General features: G+C 54.7%; 1 protein-coding gene across 2 annotated transcripts in view; it reads left to right on the plus strand.

The window, feature by feature from the left end:
* LOXHD1 (lipoxygenase homology PLAT domains 1) overlaps positions 1–15,135 on the plus strand; it is a 156,264-nt gene that overhangs the window by 108,611 nt on the left and 32,518 nt on the right. For both annotated transcript variants that reach the window (XM_044383194.1, XM_026496247.2), the window contains exons 26-32: positions 472–653; positions 4,308–4,424; positions 5,357–5,519; positions 8,218–8,372; positions 12,342–12,551; positions 12,678–12,813; positions 14,590–14,798. In XM_044383194.1, the coding sequence (XP_044239129.1) occupies positions 472–653; positions 4,308–4,424; positions 5,357–5,519; positions 8,218–8,372; positions 12,342–12,551; positions 12,678–12,813; positions 14,590–14,798 (1,172 nt within the window). The remainder of the gene's footprint in view (positions 1–471; positions 654–4,307; positions 4,425–5,356; positions 5,520–8,217; positions 8,373–12,341; positions 12,552–12,677; positions 12,814–14,589; positions 14,799–15,135) is intronic.

Consider the following 15,135-nt stretch of genomic DNA (forward strand, 5'->3'; position numbering starts at 1 on the left):
CCAGGGTGGAACGAGTGAGGGCAAGAAGAGAAAGGATTCTCACCCTGTGGAGCACTGATCCAGTTGGTCCATTGTCCCCTGAAATATAACGCTCCTGTTTATAGTCGCCACAGCTAAGGACCATGGCGAGGACACTTTACAGAAGAGGAAACTGAGGCTCCTAAGTGACTTGCCCAGGTCACACAGAAGGTCAGAGTAGAGCCTGTGCTTTCAGCCAAACTGCTGGACTAGTTCTGTGTTGAGAGAGGCACAGAGACCTGGGTCTGAGACAGCAGGCGTGACAGGACACTGCCTCCCCCCTTCCACCTGCACCTGCGGTTGCTAAGCAACCATGTGGAGGTCCAGGTCCCTGGGCAGCGGCTCCTGGTGATGGGGCCCCAGGAGTGGTGCCGGTGAAGGATGTGAACTTGTCCACATCGGTGTTCTGCTCTCACCTCCCCTCTGACTTCGCCCTCTGCCTGCCACCCTCAGTTGTCCCTTATGAGATCACCCTGTACACCAGCGATGTCTTCGCTGCCGGGACAGATGCCAACATCTTCATTGTCATCTATGGCTGCGACGCGGTGTGCACCCAGCAGAAGTACTTGTGTACCAACAAGAGAGAGCAGAAGCTGTTCTTTGAGAGGAAGTCAGCCTCCCGCTTCATTATGGAGGTACCCGGGCTCCACAGGCTGCTGGAGGAGCCAGGACTGGGAGGTGGGGGGCACCAGAAGACGGGGGAGGAAGAACCGTGTGTCCAGAGGCACCCTGATGGGCTGCTGTTGGTAAGGAAGCCAGGCAGTTCACCCAGCCTCGCTGGGCCTCACTCAGTACATCTGAGTCACCAGGAGGACGGGGCACTGCACCTGCCCCACCAGGACTAGTATCAGGATCTAAAGTGACAGTGGGTGGACAGGGCTTGGGGAAACTAGAGGCACAATTCCGGTTCTGCTGGGATCATCTCCAGTGCGAGCAACAACACACATGTATCCCGGGGAGAGCCGGGCTTCCAGACATCCCGTATGCTCCCCAGCTCCCCTTCTGGCCTGGGGGCTTGCTTGTTCCTGTGCATTTCAGCTCAGCGTCTCCCCTCTGCACGCCACCGTGTGCTAGGTTGGATGGGAGAGACGAGAGAAGGGGGGCACCCAGACTCTGCCTGCAAGGGGCTTGCAGTCCAGCTGGAGAACCCCGAACCTCCAGATAAGGCTAATGAGAGAGTCTGGTCATCCTTAGAATAACTGATCCTTTGGGTAAGAAGGCGCTGTCATAGGGCTTTATCTGTTAACTCACTTAAGCCCCATGGCAACTCTGCACTGTCATTATCCCTGTTTAAAGATGGGGAAACTGAGGACGGAGTGTTGAGGAGCTCGCACAAATTCACACAGCTAGGGTGTAGTGGAAGCAGGGTTCAAACCCAGGAGAATTGGCTCAGGATATGTGCTCTTAGCCCCTACAGGACACTAGCCTGTGGTGAGGGATGGTGAGTAAGGGATTGACTGAGCGTGTGATGGGTGTCCAGAGAAAGAGGAAGGCTCCCTGGAAGTGGTGTCTTTGAGCTGGACTGAATGCGACTATAAGCAGGGACAAGAAGGGGAGGCATTCTTAGCCAGGGGAACATTGTGGTCAAGGCCAGAGGTGGAAATAAACACAGCATGTGGTATGAGGTTTGGCCAGATGGACAGCAGGAGAGTGACATGATGGGTAGAGGACTGGCTGAAGCAGGACTTAGAGGGGACAGCTCTGAAGGAAAAGAGCTGGATGTCTCAGGAGCCTCGACTCTCCAGATAGTGGGGACCTTTGGAGACATGCCCTTCCTCCTTCCCCGGCTGGCATCTGTGCTGGGGACTCCCTGCTCCCTCCCCACCTACTCTGGGAGCAGTCAGCCCTTGTGGGAAGGTCACCACCTTGGTGGGTCTCTAACAAGGAAAATTCAAGGGTGATTCATTTATCCACACTAAGTAACAGCTCACCCACCCAAGATGCCATGGTACGTGAGTCACCCCAGCTGACGCCGTCAGTGGGGGGCTGTGAGTTCATCTCAGCATGACTTCCATGGAGTTTTATCAATGAAATGCCCACTAATCGGCAGCTGTAATTTGCCAGTAATTTGTTGCTGAGTCTTTTCTTTTTCCCTTTCACATCTCTCTGGCTGCTGATGGAGGAGTGTGAGAGTTTGGAAACAAATGGAAAAGTTTTGTGCCTCTGTCTCTCCATGTCTGTTTCCTGACTGGTCTTCAGGTGAGACAGAGCACTGGATGGCTGGCCCATGACCCTGGGTTCTGGCTGTGGCTCTGGCTCTGGCACGAACTTACGAGCAAGCTATTCCCCCTCTCTGTGGCTTTGTCCTAAGACACAGGGAGGGGCTGGGAAAATAACAGTCATAACTAGTATTTGTTCCGCCCTTGGCTCGTGCCAGCCCAGTTCTGAGCACTTGAAGTGTATCAACTCATGGGGTCCTCATCACCCCCAGAGTTGGTGGTATAATTATCGCTCCTTCCAGCTGAAATGGCAGGTTAAGAAGCTTGCTCAGGGCATCGTAATTAACAAAGGGCAGAGTCAAGATTTAGACTCAAACGGTTCAATTCCAGGACCTTCTCTGCTTAGCTCTTCCACCTCTCAGGAGAATGCTAGGGTTTCCTTGGATTCTGAGTCTCGCCCTGAGCCCACCACCCACGGCTAGCAATCCCCTAGTGGCCTTCTTGCTCGCTGAGGGTCACAGCCGAGACGGCCACCCTGACACAGCATGCCTGACTGAGTGGCCGAATGATTCAGGCTCCAGAAATACCACTGAAGCCCAGGTCCACACATCTGGAACCTCAGAGATGGGATGGGGAAGGAGGAGAAAAGGCCCCTGGGCAGGAGGAGAGGCAGGTGACTCTTCGCTCCTCGATGCAGCTGGCAGCTCAGTGTCTGCAGGTGGACCCTGTGTGGGCCTCCATAGCTTCTGTGCCTCTTCCGTTGTGAGGGAATGAGGCCTCGTTAAAAATGTCCAGAGCACGAACGTCAGCCTAAGGCCACCGATCTGTGTTTAATGATCAGACCGCCCCTCGGGGGCTCTCAGGGGACAGCACTTCTGTGGTGAAGCGAGGGTGAGCTGGCCGGTGGGGAGCAGAAGGAACAGCAGCACCCTTGTTCATTCTCACAGTTTCCAGCAATGTGGTGCCAGGCTGGTCACGGAAGGAGAGAATCGTTGCCAAAAGGAACCATGGCTAGGATCTTAGACCTAGAAGTGACCTCAGGGGGCTTCCCTGCCCATGCCTCTTCCGTTGAGTAAGACATTGTTCTCCCCATTTTATAGAGAAGAAAGTGGAGGCCTGGAGGGTCAAGTGCCTTTGCCTCAGGTTATGCGGGTCATAGGTGGCAGAGCCATGGCTCCAATTGGGAAGGCTGAGGGTGGGGATGGGAGTGGGGGGACATTCCTCAAGCAGTGCTGATGGGCCTGCCCTTGGCTGCCCGCTGTGGTGGGTGTGCGGGGAAGAAGAAAACCAGTGGTTGGAAGCTGTTCCGTTTCATTCAGATGTCACTTCCGTCTGTGGTTCTAGAGGCTTTGCATTTGACGAATGACTTCATCTATCGTTCAGATGCCATTTGCTCATCATGAGCCCTCACCCACCCCAGAGCTGACTGCAGTCTCCTAGGACCGAGAACTTGCCCGTGCCGGACAGGCCATCAGCTCTGCAGAGAGGCTGCAAAAGTGCTGGGCTGGGGGGCAGGGGTGCCATTGGGTGCTATGTGTCTGTCATAAAGAGATTTGACTTTCTTGAGGTGGTCAAGGCGGCTTCCCTGAGGAAATGATCCTTGATCTGAGACCTGAATGATGAGGTTGAGGTTGAGGTAAAGAAGAGAAAAGTGGAGGGGCAGGGGGAGCCTGTGCAAAGGCCCTGTGGCAAGAGAATGTTTGAGGGACTCTTAGGGGCCAAGAAGAAGGTCAGGCTGGCAAGACAGGCCATGGGCAGAACCAGAACTCATCTTCTGATACCCAAGTCAGTTCTCAAGCCAGGAACGAGCCACCACAATGGTAAGTAATGGAAGACAGAGAGGTGGGCTCCACTGTGGAAAGGGGACACAGTGTCCCAGAGGTTGACTGAACTGAGTTCTAGAGTCTAGGCTGGTTTTAAGTGGGGAGACAGGAAGGAAAGCTCGAGCGTGGCATGCATAGTGGAGAGTAGGGGCTGACTCAGCCGGACGGGGGAACATGCCAGGAGAAAGTGGCCCCTGGACGTTCAAAGGGACTTAAGAGCAGATGCCCTGGGGAGGAGGGATGTTGCTGTAGTTGTACTTTCCCTGACCTTTCAGCTCCCGCCTGGTGCCTTTTCTCCTTTCCACAGTTAGAAGACGTGGGGGAAATCATTGAGAAAATTCGGATTGGCCATGACAATACAGGTGTAAATCCTGGGTGGCACTGCTCCCACGTGGACATCCGCAGGCTCCTCCCAGATAAAGATGTGAGTTCCTGACTCATCTGTCCTGCTGTTTTTTTTGCCGCTTTCCGGAGGACATTCGAGGCCGATTCCTGATAAGAACCTGCAGGCTTATGGGGTGCCTGGGTGGCGCAGCTGGCTAAGTGTCGGACTCTTGATTTCAGCTCAGGTCATGATCTCAGGGTCCTGAGATAGAGCCCCGTGTCAGGCTCCACACTCAGCAGGGAGTCTGCTCGAGATTCTCTCCCTCTGTCCCTCCCCCTGCTCACTCATGCTCTCTCTCTCAAATAAATAAAAATAAATCTTAAAACAAAACAAAAAGAATCTGCAGCCTTATTAAGTTGAGGTAAAATCTGAGGACAGTTCACCCAGTTTACTCAGAGTGTAGGAACCAGCTCAGGTCCGAGGCAGAACCTTTTAGAACCTCATAGAGGGGGTCGAGGAGGAGGGTCTGGGCAGCCCTTCTCTGCTCCCCACCCCCAGGGCCACACTGCTAGTGAGTGGCGAAGCATGCCCTGCCTGCTGCTCAAAGTCAACTCAGAGAAATCCAGCGGAGCAACTTGGCAAACATTCTGAAACCACAGAATTCTAAACGTGGAAGGCAGGTCTCAGGAGTGGCTGTGGTTGAGTGATTTGAGAGCAGTTTAAAAATACTGAGCCCCTCCCCTGACCCACAGTCTCTGAGTCTGTGGGATGGGGTTCTGATACCTATTTTTAAGTGACCCTGGGGACCCTGCCTTCAAGAGCCAGCCCCCGATGCGGTTGTCGAAGGCTCTAAGGCAGACCGGATGTGCTGGAATCGGGGCAGAGCCTGGGGTCCGCCGCAGCTTTTGCATTATCTGTGGGGCCCCAGGACCCTCGTCCTTGGTCCCCATGAGTGTTGACATACTGATGAACCCCTGAAGCCGGAAGGTTCCGCACAAAGGACTAATTTTCCTCTTGCCTCCTCACCCCAGGGCACAGAGACCTTGACTTTCCCTTGCGATCGATGGCTTGCCACGTCAGAGGACGACAAGAAGACCATTCGAGAACTGGTCCCTTATGACATCTTCACTGAGAAATACATGAAAGATGGGTCCTTAAGGCAAGTCTACAAGGAAGTGGAGGAGCCTCTGGACAGTAAGTGTGGTGCCCTGCTCACGGCCAGCAGCAGCCCCCTTGTAGGGCCCCTGCCCCGTGCCAGGCCGAGTCTGTTACTAACTCCAGTCCGTAGAAAGGGCACTTGAGGCCCCCAGAAGGGGTCTAACCTGCCCACGTTCACACGGCTGATACGTGGCAGGCTGTTCAGGGTCCCGGCTGTGTCACGGCTTGTCCTTCCCTGGCCTGACAGCGGGACAGTGTTCTCCTGGTCCTCGGGGCCTCCCTCCTGTTCGCCGATTCCGCTGCTTCTCCGCAGGGCTCGGGCGCTCCGCTCTCGCGGGATCCAGCTGCCTCTACAACTTATGAATCAAGAAGCATCCGGGCTCGTGTGTAGTGGGAGCTGCGCACAGGGCTTGGGTGCAACCTCAGAGCAGCCAGAGCCGTGGCTTGCTTTTCTCTAAGTGTAGTTCCCGCCGCTCCCTGACGCGGGGCTCTCTGCGGGATCTGCGTCAGCCTGACCACACCCGCCGTGGGCTTCTTCCTCCGCTTGTGGGCCATTCTCTTCCTGTCTCTCTGGCTATCCCGCTGAGGGCTGTTTTCCTCTTTCGTGCCTGGTGGTATTCCTCAGACTCAGTCCTCAGCCTTCTCTTGTCCTTCTTTTTACATGGCGTGTGTGCGTGCGTGTGTGTGTGTATACACACAGGCGCGCGTGCGTGCACCCATTCCTCCCGGACCACGGGGACAGTCACACCTCTTTTTTGACCAGCGATGCCATTGTCCCATCAATCCCCAGGTTATTCAGTCAGCCCTGAATGAGATTTAGCTGTGTCAAAAATCAAATGCACTTACAGAAAAAACAGGCTTTCTACCACTAAGGATACACAAAAGAATACCATGCATCTCTCCACGGGGGGCAGTCTGCACGGATCCGAGATGCTCCGAGAGCTTGGAGAGCCAGCTCACATTGGTTGTGTCACATCCCTTCTTGGGGAGGGGGGGGGAAGGAGTAAAATCCAAGATTCCAGGCCCCATATGGAACCAGGGGCGTGTCAACCAGCTAGAGCTGTAACTTTTCATCTCAGTTGCCAATTGCTTAGAGACAAAAGCAAGTGTCGCCTCTGTAATGTGCCTTTCCCTACCCAAATCCCTTTGCTATTAAGTCTGGGGGAAAATTCCCTTTTCTACTTGGATCCCAGAGGACACCCTGGAAAGCTGTCCCAGCGGCACACTTGGGCTGTTCTGTATTAATAACATGCCACAAACCCACTCCGTGCCTGGTGATGTTTCTAGGGAAACATCTTTCCACTGAGAGCTGTGTGGTTGGGTGGGACAGGGAGGGAGGAAGATCCAGAAATAGCCGGATTTGACTGCACAACTGCACTGCTCAGCACCCAGAAGCTGAATCAGTTTTCCATTCCCCAAGGACTGGAAAGAGCCGTGGGGGGTGGAGGAGGGGGAGAAGGAGGGCCATTCAGCCACAGCCCCTGGTGACACAGCTCCCCACTCTGGGGCAAGAGCTCCTAGAAAAGGTCCTACATCAGCGTGGAGCAGGGCTGAATGCACACCAGGAAGCGTCTGGGGAGAAAACATGCAGGGGAGGACAGTTGATTGTTGTGTCTAAACTGTGACAAGATTCCTATGTCACCTCCTGTCTGTGTGAGCCAGACAGACCTAGGTAATGTTGACTCTTACACACCAAACAGAAGATTTTATTTATTAATGCGATGCATGAAATGCTGACAGATGTTGTGCTGAGCTAAGCTGAGCTGGGCAGGGGTGGAGGGCAGTGTGACTAGTCCTGGTTCCCAGCCCGGGTAGGGACAGACCCCTGAGAGCCATGCCCACCGGGCACCGAGAAGGTCTGCAGAGCAGAGCGCCGGGCAGGGGGGGGGGTGGGGAGAAGGTTCGGAAAGGGGCTTGCAGAGCTCAGGTTCGCAGGTGAGTTTGTGACGTCTAGTCAAGGCGGACGTGTCCCCTACGTGACGGGGCTGTGGATCCAGAGCCCAGGAAGGAACTGGGTTGGAGATACAGACTCGGGGAACTCACGGAAGTCAACAGCCAGGGTGTGCGGGAGGGGAGCTGAGGGAAGAGGACAGAACCAGGCATCGGAGGGGCGGGAAGAAGATTAGGAAGCCGTAAAGCTGCTCCAGAAGGAGCCACCAGAGAGGCAGATGGAGAGCAGGAGAGAATAATGCAGTGGCATCCAAGGGAAAAAGAGGAAAAGACCAGGAACCACGCAGTGGGCGTGAACACGTTCCATAACTGTGGGCATGAGCAACTCACGTCACCTTCCTTTTCTCGATTTAATTAAATGTGGTCTGAGCCCACTCGCAAGGATTGGTGAGAAAGGCCATCTCAGTCACGACAGGGAGGGAGAATCCCTCTTTTTGGGTTTTCATGAGCAACGCCCTTAGCTCAGGGCGGGCTCCCCCCGGAAGTGCAGGCAGCTGGATGGGTGGATGGTTTGAGAGCTGCTGGGAGAAGCCGCCATCCTCCGGGTCTTCGAGGCCACCTGTGTCCAGATCGGATGGGCAGACTTCCCACTGGCAAATCCTTGCGGATTTGTAGCAAGATGTGCACAAGTGAACAAATAAAAGGCAGACACTAACTCCTCCTTGGGGCCCAGGGCCAGAAGCTTAATACCTCCTACAATTCCAGTTCCCTCCATCCTAAAGCAATGCCATTCTTTTCTTCTCTTTGTCTGTCCATCTGTCCGTCGGTCGGACTGCCCACCCAGTTGTGCTGTACTCGGTGCAGATCTTCACAGGAAACGTTCCCGGGGCAGGGACGGACGCCAAGGTCTACATCACCATCTACGGAGATCTGGGGGACACTGGGGAGCGGTACCTTGGCAAGTCAGAGAACCGCACCAACAAATTCGAGAAAGGAACGGTATGTGGGGCACACAGAGTTTACCCCCTTCTCTTCTCCTCCCAGGTCCAGTGGCCTGGAGTCAGCTCCACTCGGTCCCAGAGCCTGTCCGTGAACCTTGTGCGGTGTCATACTCCCTCGTGTGGGCATTTACCCGTGGTGCTTCCCCCTGCAGAGTGGCCGGTCGCCTCTCTGAGCCTGTGCGTGGGCCCTGGGTCCTGATCTGGGGTGGAGGTAGAGTGGAGGGTAGGGCTTGAGCAAGCCAGACGCCTGTTTGAGCCCCAGGTTGCTGGCTGTCTCGGGGTCATGGGGAGGCATCATCAGAAAATCCAGCTCACTGTGGGTGGGTCACCAGCATGGTGGTAAACGTCACAGAGTGGCAGAAGCTGCCCCATCTGCGGGGCTGGAGGCCTGCTCCTGCCATCAGCTTCTGATCTGGTTGACCCTCTCTGGATTTGGTTTCCTTGTCTGTAAAATGAGCCCTATGTGAATGGGTTCAGCTGTGCTCTGCAGAGCTCTGGACAGCACCGAGACCCCATGCGAGCGTGGAGGGATTAGAGGAGCAGACAAGTACCCCACTGCCTCAATTAGAGTGCACTCTACTGGGGTGCCAAGAATGGCCTCTATTAGGCAAGGGCTCCAACATACTGTGATTTTAGGGAAAGGAAACATCTGTCCCACTTCCTTCCCAGCAGCTCGGCTTCCCTCTCCAGCTCTAGCTCAGCTTTCTCCAGGGCCCTTTCTGCCTCACCCCCTTCACTCAGCCTTAGCCTCTTGCCTTTCTCTCCATTCGCCAGAATCTGCCAGACTTCCCCACAGGCCAGGCAGTAGCTGTAGGGTTATCAGAGGAAGGTAACCTGATCTGTGGTCTTGCCCGTGGCCGTGCACACGTGGGGGTTTCCTGCATCGACCAGGAGGTTTTTAGCAGGGGTCTCCTTAAGCCCAGCCCTCAGCCGGGCGTGATCCTTGGCACTGAAACATTTGCTCCTTGTGAGAAGGAAATTTGCTCTGGAGCAAGGATAGCAGCGGCATCTAAGAAGGTCTGCAGCTGGCTGGTGACCCCACGGGCCAGGCCATCTGGAAGGAGTCCCGACCTGGCCTCGAGGTCCCGGGCAAGTCAGGCCCGGGGGGGCCCCCATTCATTTGTTCCAGGAACTATTTACCTTTATTTTATTTTATTTTTAAAGATTTTATTTATTTATTCGACAGAGAAAGAGACAGCCAGCGAGAGAGGGAACACAAGCAGGGGGAGTGGGAGAGGAAGAAGCAGGCTATTTACCTTTAGCTTTGTTTTATTGCTTTGGAAGTGGGAATAGCAGTGTGATAGCTACTGAGACCCCTGGGCTGACAAACAGAACAGGAGATGAAAGAACACTTTGTGTCAGGGAGAAATAATTTCACACACACACACACACACACACACACACACACACTCACTCATGTACATGAGGTGTTATTGTTTGCTGCACTTCTAGCTAATTGGTGGAGGTCTATCCATTTGGGGAAAAAAAATGGAATGCAAAGAGGTCAAGGGGCTCATGTGGTGTCTCGGACTCGATGCTGGGGACATGATTATCAAGCTCACTCACCTGTGCTGTTCAGTGGCCAGACCTGTGGCTGGGGCCAGACCACCTGAGTTCGCATCCTGGCTCTGACACTGACTAGCTGTGTGATCTTGGGCTAGTTACTTACCATCTCTGTGTCTCAGTTCTTTCCACCCTAAAATAAGTTCACTGAGTCAAGCATCTGAAGTGCCTAGCTCTTCGTTAGTGCTGAGTGTTGTTGAGGGTTGGGGAGCCCACCTTCCCCTGCCTTCGATGGTGCCTGGAGCTGACACCCAGAGATGCATTGTAAGACAGCAGCAGGCAGCACACAGCTGACAGATCGATGTTTCTTTGTGGCCAGATCCATGGAGCCAGGCACAGAGTAGGCACAGGAAAAATTTGTAGACACATTAACGAATGAACTTATAAATGACGGTGATGCAATCCGTTCCCTTCTGGGTTCAGAGTCAGATGTCTTCTCTCTCGGCAGTGGTGACATCGTAAGGAAAAGCTTTGCCCTGCTCTATTACCCATCCCTTTCCCTTCTTTCCCTCCTACCAAAGGGGCCAGAGCTACTTCTGGTTTACTCACTGACTGTTCATGTGACTTGAAGTTCAGTGCTGAGCATCTAGCAGCTTCCATTTCTCTGACCATTTCCTCCAGAAGACAGAAGTCCCCGTTGCCACCTCCCCCCACGAGCACCCACCCATCCACTTCCAGTCCAAAGCCAGGTCTTGGACAGTCTCCCTTCTGCACGGCTCCTAGATCAGCTCCTGAGCGGACCTGGCTTATGGAGCCACCTGGGCTCCCTGCTCTGTCCCCCGGGCCTCCTCATTTCACCTCTCCAAACTGACAGTCGTACAGCCCCCCAGGGGCTCTCCACGATCCCAGATCTGGCCTGAGCCCTTGGCAGGATTCACGACCTTCTGTGGCCGAGCCGGCCACCCTGTGTGGAGTGTCCACCACAGAATGCCTCACACTCTCCTGTCTCCAAACCTTTCTGGGCATCTTCTCCACATCCAGGTACTTGTGCCCATAGAAAATCCATAATGCCGTTCCATGGCATTTAATTTGTTACATAAAAGACATCAGCCTATATGAATGTTTCTTCAGCTCGCCTTTGGCCTGCCACGGAGTACCTTGGAAATCTTTCTATGTCAGGATATTCAAGCGTAGAAAGAGCTGGCTCATTCTTCATAACCACCACACACATGACATTCTGCACACAATATGCCAAGGTTTTTAGCCATTCCCCAAGCACCGGACGGCGGGTGGCTCCCAGCTTTCCACAGTAAAAATGACTCTGCAGTAAAAATCCTTGTGCACATGTAAAGGTGTCCCCTCAGGACAGAAGCAAAGAAGTGGGATTCCTAGGTCATAGGCTGAGCCTGCTTCTGCCCTAATGAGCTTAGCCACTTGTCAGAGTGCGGTGGCCCGCGGCTGGGTGCACGGCTCACCTGCGGTCTCCTCCACCCGCACAGTGACCTGCTGGGGTGCCTGTAAGGCCAGCCACCCATCCTTAGCTTCCTGCCACCACCTGAAGAGTCTTCCCAGCCGTGCATCTAGTCCACGGACGGGGGGCTGATCCCACACGTGGGCCGTGATTACCCCCCTCCTCCTCTCCCTGTCCTGGGCTCGGAGGTCCCAAGGAGGAGCAGGGGCTTCCTTCTTGGATTTATGTCTGGGTTCCCAGCACTCCATAGTGACTCAGCACATCTAACATCTTCTGGAAGAAAAGCGCTGTAACTCAGGGTCACCAGCCTCTCCTCCCCTGCCCCAGGTGCCTGCCGGCCACATTCAGCCTGTGTTTTGACTGCACTTCACCCAAGGCCTGGAACTCTGTATCTCACTGAGCAATTCCCAAAAGAATCCAAGCACCCCAGAGTGTCACAACCCTGTCCTGAAGGGATAAAGGGGGCCCTAGAGGGCCTTACATCACACCCCACATAAAACCTGCCTACACCCGCATCCCAGATGGCGTCCCTGAGCTCCCCTCAGCCTGGCCTCCACCAGAGCCTCTCCCTGCCGTCTCCTCTCCTGGGCCTGGCCCAGTGGCTCCTCTGACAGCCTCCCAGCTTCCCCCTGGGAGTTTCAAGCCCCCTCCCATTCCTCCCTCCAGCCCCCCACCTGAACTCCTCCTGACACTCCATATAACCAAGGGCATCCAGGTGCCAGGACCAGGCTGAGCGCCCTCGTCTGCCCCACACCCACTCACATTCCATCCTCCAGACATCCACCAGGTGTATCCCAGGAGGAAGGGGCCATGGTGAAAGCGAGGCCTCCGAATACCCAACGCTCCGTGTCAGGGACTTGTGCCTGGAGGGCTCCCAGCTAGGAAGGTCTGTTCAGCCCAAGCTGAGGGGGGTAGGAGGTACTGGACGGTCGGGGTTGCAGTGGGTAGAAGTGGCGTGCACCTCCACCCAGTTCCCCCATCTGGACTCCCCAGGCGGACACGTTCATCATCGAGGCCGCCGACCTGGGTGTCATCTACAAGATCAAGCTCCGCCACGACAACACCAAGTGGTGTGCGGACTGGTACGTGGAGAAGGTGGAGATCTGGAACGACACCAATGAGGACGAGTTCCTGTTCCTGTGCGGGCGCTGGCTGTCCCTGAAGAAGGAGGACGGCCGGCTCGAGAGGCTCTTCTACGAGAAGGTGCAGGAGAGGCGGGGGCGGGGCGGGGGGGACTTGGCTCAGCCAGGGCTCGCCCCGTCCCTGTGCCTCGTGCTCTGGCAGAAGGTGCCAGAGCTGTAGCGGGGCTGGGCCGTGCTCTTCCGGCAGGAGTACACCGGGGACCGGAGCAGCAACTGCAGCAGCCCGGCTGACTTCTGGGAGATCGCCCTGAGCTCCAAGATGGCCGACGTGGACGTCGCCACAGTGACGGGGCCCATGGCGGCCTACGTGCAGGAGGGCCCGGGTAAGCCGGGCCACGAGCTCCGCGGGGGCGGGGCAGGCCATGGCCCACCGAACGCTTGGTAATTCACACAGAGGGCCGCTCTCCCGCCCCACCACAGCCTGCCAGGGCAGCGATCAGCCCTGTTGCAGAAGGGGGCACAAAAGCTGAAGAGAAGTTAGGGGAAGGATGCCCTTCATCTGCTGCCCTGCCACCAGGAGGGCGTCCCCGCACGCTGTGCCCCTGCCCAGCCTCGCAGGATGTAGATTCAGCCCCAAGGGCCAGGGACGGTTGTCAGCAGACCGGAAGCAGCAGCAGCAGCGAGGCCCCCTTGCGCGTCAGGAGGGCATCACACGGAGGACCTGAGCCACGCAGTGTGATGTGGTGAGGAAGAGGGAGGAGTCCTAAAATGGTTTTAGGGGCATTTACGTTCCACTACTGGTTCTGACAAGCTCATTTTTCCAACCAGATCTTTGAGGTAAAGCAGTTCTGTGTTTGTTTATCCGACATTTAAAGTCACTGCGTATCTGTTCAGCCCTCTTAAGTATAGAGCCTGACAACCACTGTATTCCCCTCCAGGAGACCATGTAGTGGGGGGTGTCTCTGGGGCTGAGCAGAGGCAGTCATTTTGTATTCTACTTTCTCACTCTGTGAATAAATGACAGACTCACAAGAAAGTGCTTCTCCTGAATTAAGCACTGTGATCAACCGTGAAAGGCCAAGGGAGCCCTCCTGTAAAGACGAAATAAGGCCGTAGGCAGATGCAGAAAACAGCGCTGGTAATTCCAGCCAGGAAGGGCTAGGTTGGAAACTTTCAAAGAGATACAAATTGCACAACCTACAGCCACATAACCTATAACCTATACCAGAGCATTGTCTCCCAAGATATGGAGGAAGATGATCCCAGAGAAGGGTTTCCAGTTTCTATCAGTTAATAACTACAAGCGACTGAGACAAGATAGTGGCTTAAACAAATGAGGGATTTTTCTTTTCTCTCACGTAAAAGTTCAAAGGTAGGCAACTGGGACTGATACAGCAGGTTTCAGTGAAGTCAGGGATTTCCATCCTAAAGGTTGCCCATGGCTCCAAGATGACTGCTGGACCTCCAGCCATCGCATCCACATTCCAAGCAGAAGGAATGGAAGGGTAAAGGGCCAAAGGGTGCTTCTCCCAGCTGAGTCAGAAATTTCCCTAGGAACCCATCCAACAATGTCTGCTTCCATTTTATGAGCACCCGTAGCTGCAAGGAGAATGGATACTTGCTGGGCAATTAGAACTCTGTGCTGCACTACCCGAGCAAGGTTTTATATTGGTTAATCTGGTCTGCTTTGGAAATGGATGCCTTCTAGAACTTCCGTTTACCATGTTACACATATAACACTATTTTATTTTTCTTCCCCAAATTCCTACTTTCCGTGAGACCTTGTTTTCGCCAACCTTCTTTTTGCTGACTACAGAAAGCTTTCCAAGCATCTGACCCCCGCACCTGGCGAAAGGCTATTGTTCTTGCCCTACTCCACATGGGAGGGCTAGGTGCAACTGCGATCATTGGTCAGCGGGGCTTTTAGAAGTGCCAAGGATGCTATTTTAGGGTGATCTTCACTTGGGAGATACCAATCTCCCATTCCCTGGAGAGTAGACGCTCACCATAGATCATTCACCGGTCTGGAAGGCCCTGTTGCACTTTGTCTCAGAGGCAGGGAGCTGAGATCTGTGCTCTCCAAAGGTCATTTCCAAGTCTGTGAGCCCACCCATGTCCACCTGGCCCGTTATGAGGTTGGGCCCCATAATCTCTTGCAGTGATTCCCTACTATGTGTCGGTCACCACCGGGAAGCATAAGGATGCGGCCACCGACAGCCGGGCCTTTATCTTACTCATCGGGGAGGACGATGAATGCAGTAACCGCATCTGGCTGGACTTCCCCCGTGGGAAGAAGGGCTTCAGCTGTGGCTCCGTGGAGGAGTTCTATGTTGCAGGCTTGGATGTGGGCATCATCAAGAAAATAGAGGTGCTGGTCCCCGGGTCATGGGATGGTGCCCACCCCCAGGGAAGGAAGGAGCCAACAAGGACCTAACAGGTGGAGGCATAGAGGGCAGGCAGAGCAACTGACCTGGAGCCCCTCCTCAGAGCAGGTCATGCGGGAAGGTCCCCTGGCCTCTGCCATCAACTAGGTGACCTTGAAGGAGTCACTGTCTTGCCAGGTCTCGGTTTTCCACCCGCCTAATGGGGATGCCTGGTGTGTTCGTTTTCTGTGGCTGTGTAACAGATTACCACAGACTTAGATTAAGATCACATAGATATATTATTTCCCAGTTCCCTGGGTCAGGAGTCCAGATGTGAGTTAG

This window comes from Ursus arctos, unplaced genomic scaffold (assembly GCF_023065955.2).
Source record: "Ursus arctos isolate Adak ecotype North America unplaced genomic scaffold, UrsArc2.0 scaffold_17, whole genome shotgun sequence".
NCBI classification, from domain to species: domain Eukaryota; kingdom Metazoa; phylum Chordata; class Mammalia; order Carnivora; family Ursidae; genus Ursus; species Ursus arctos.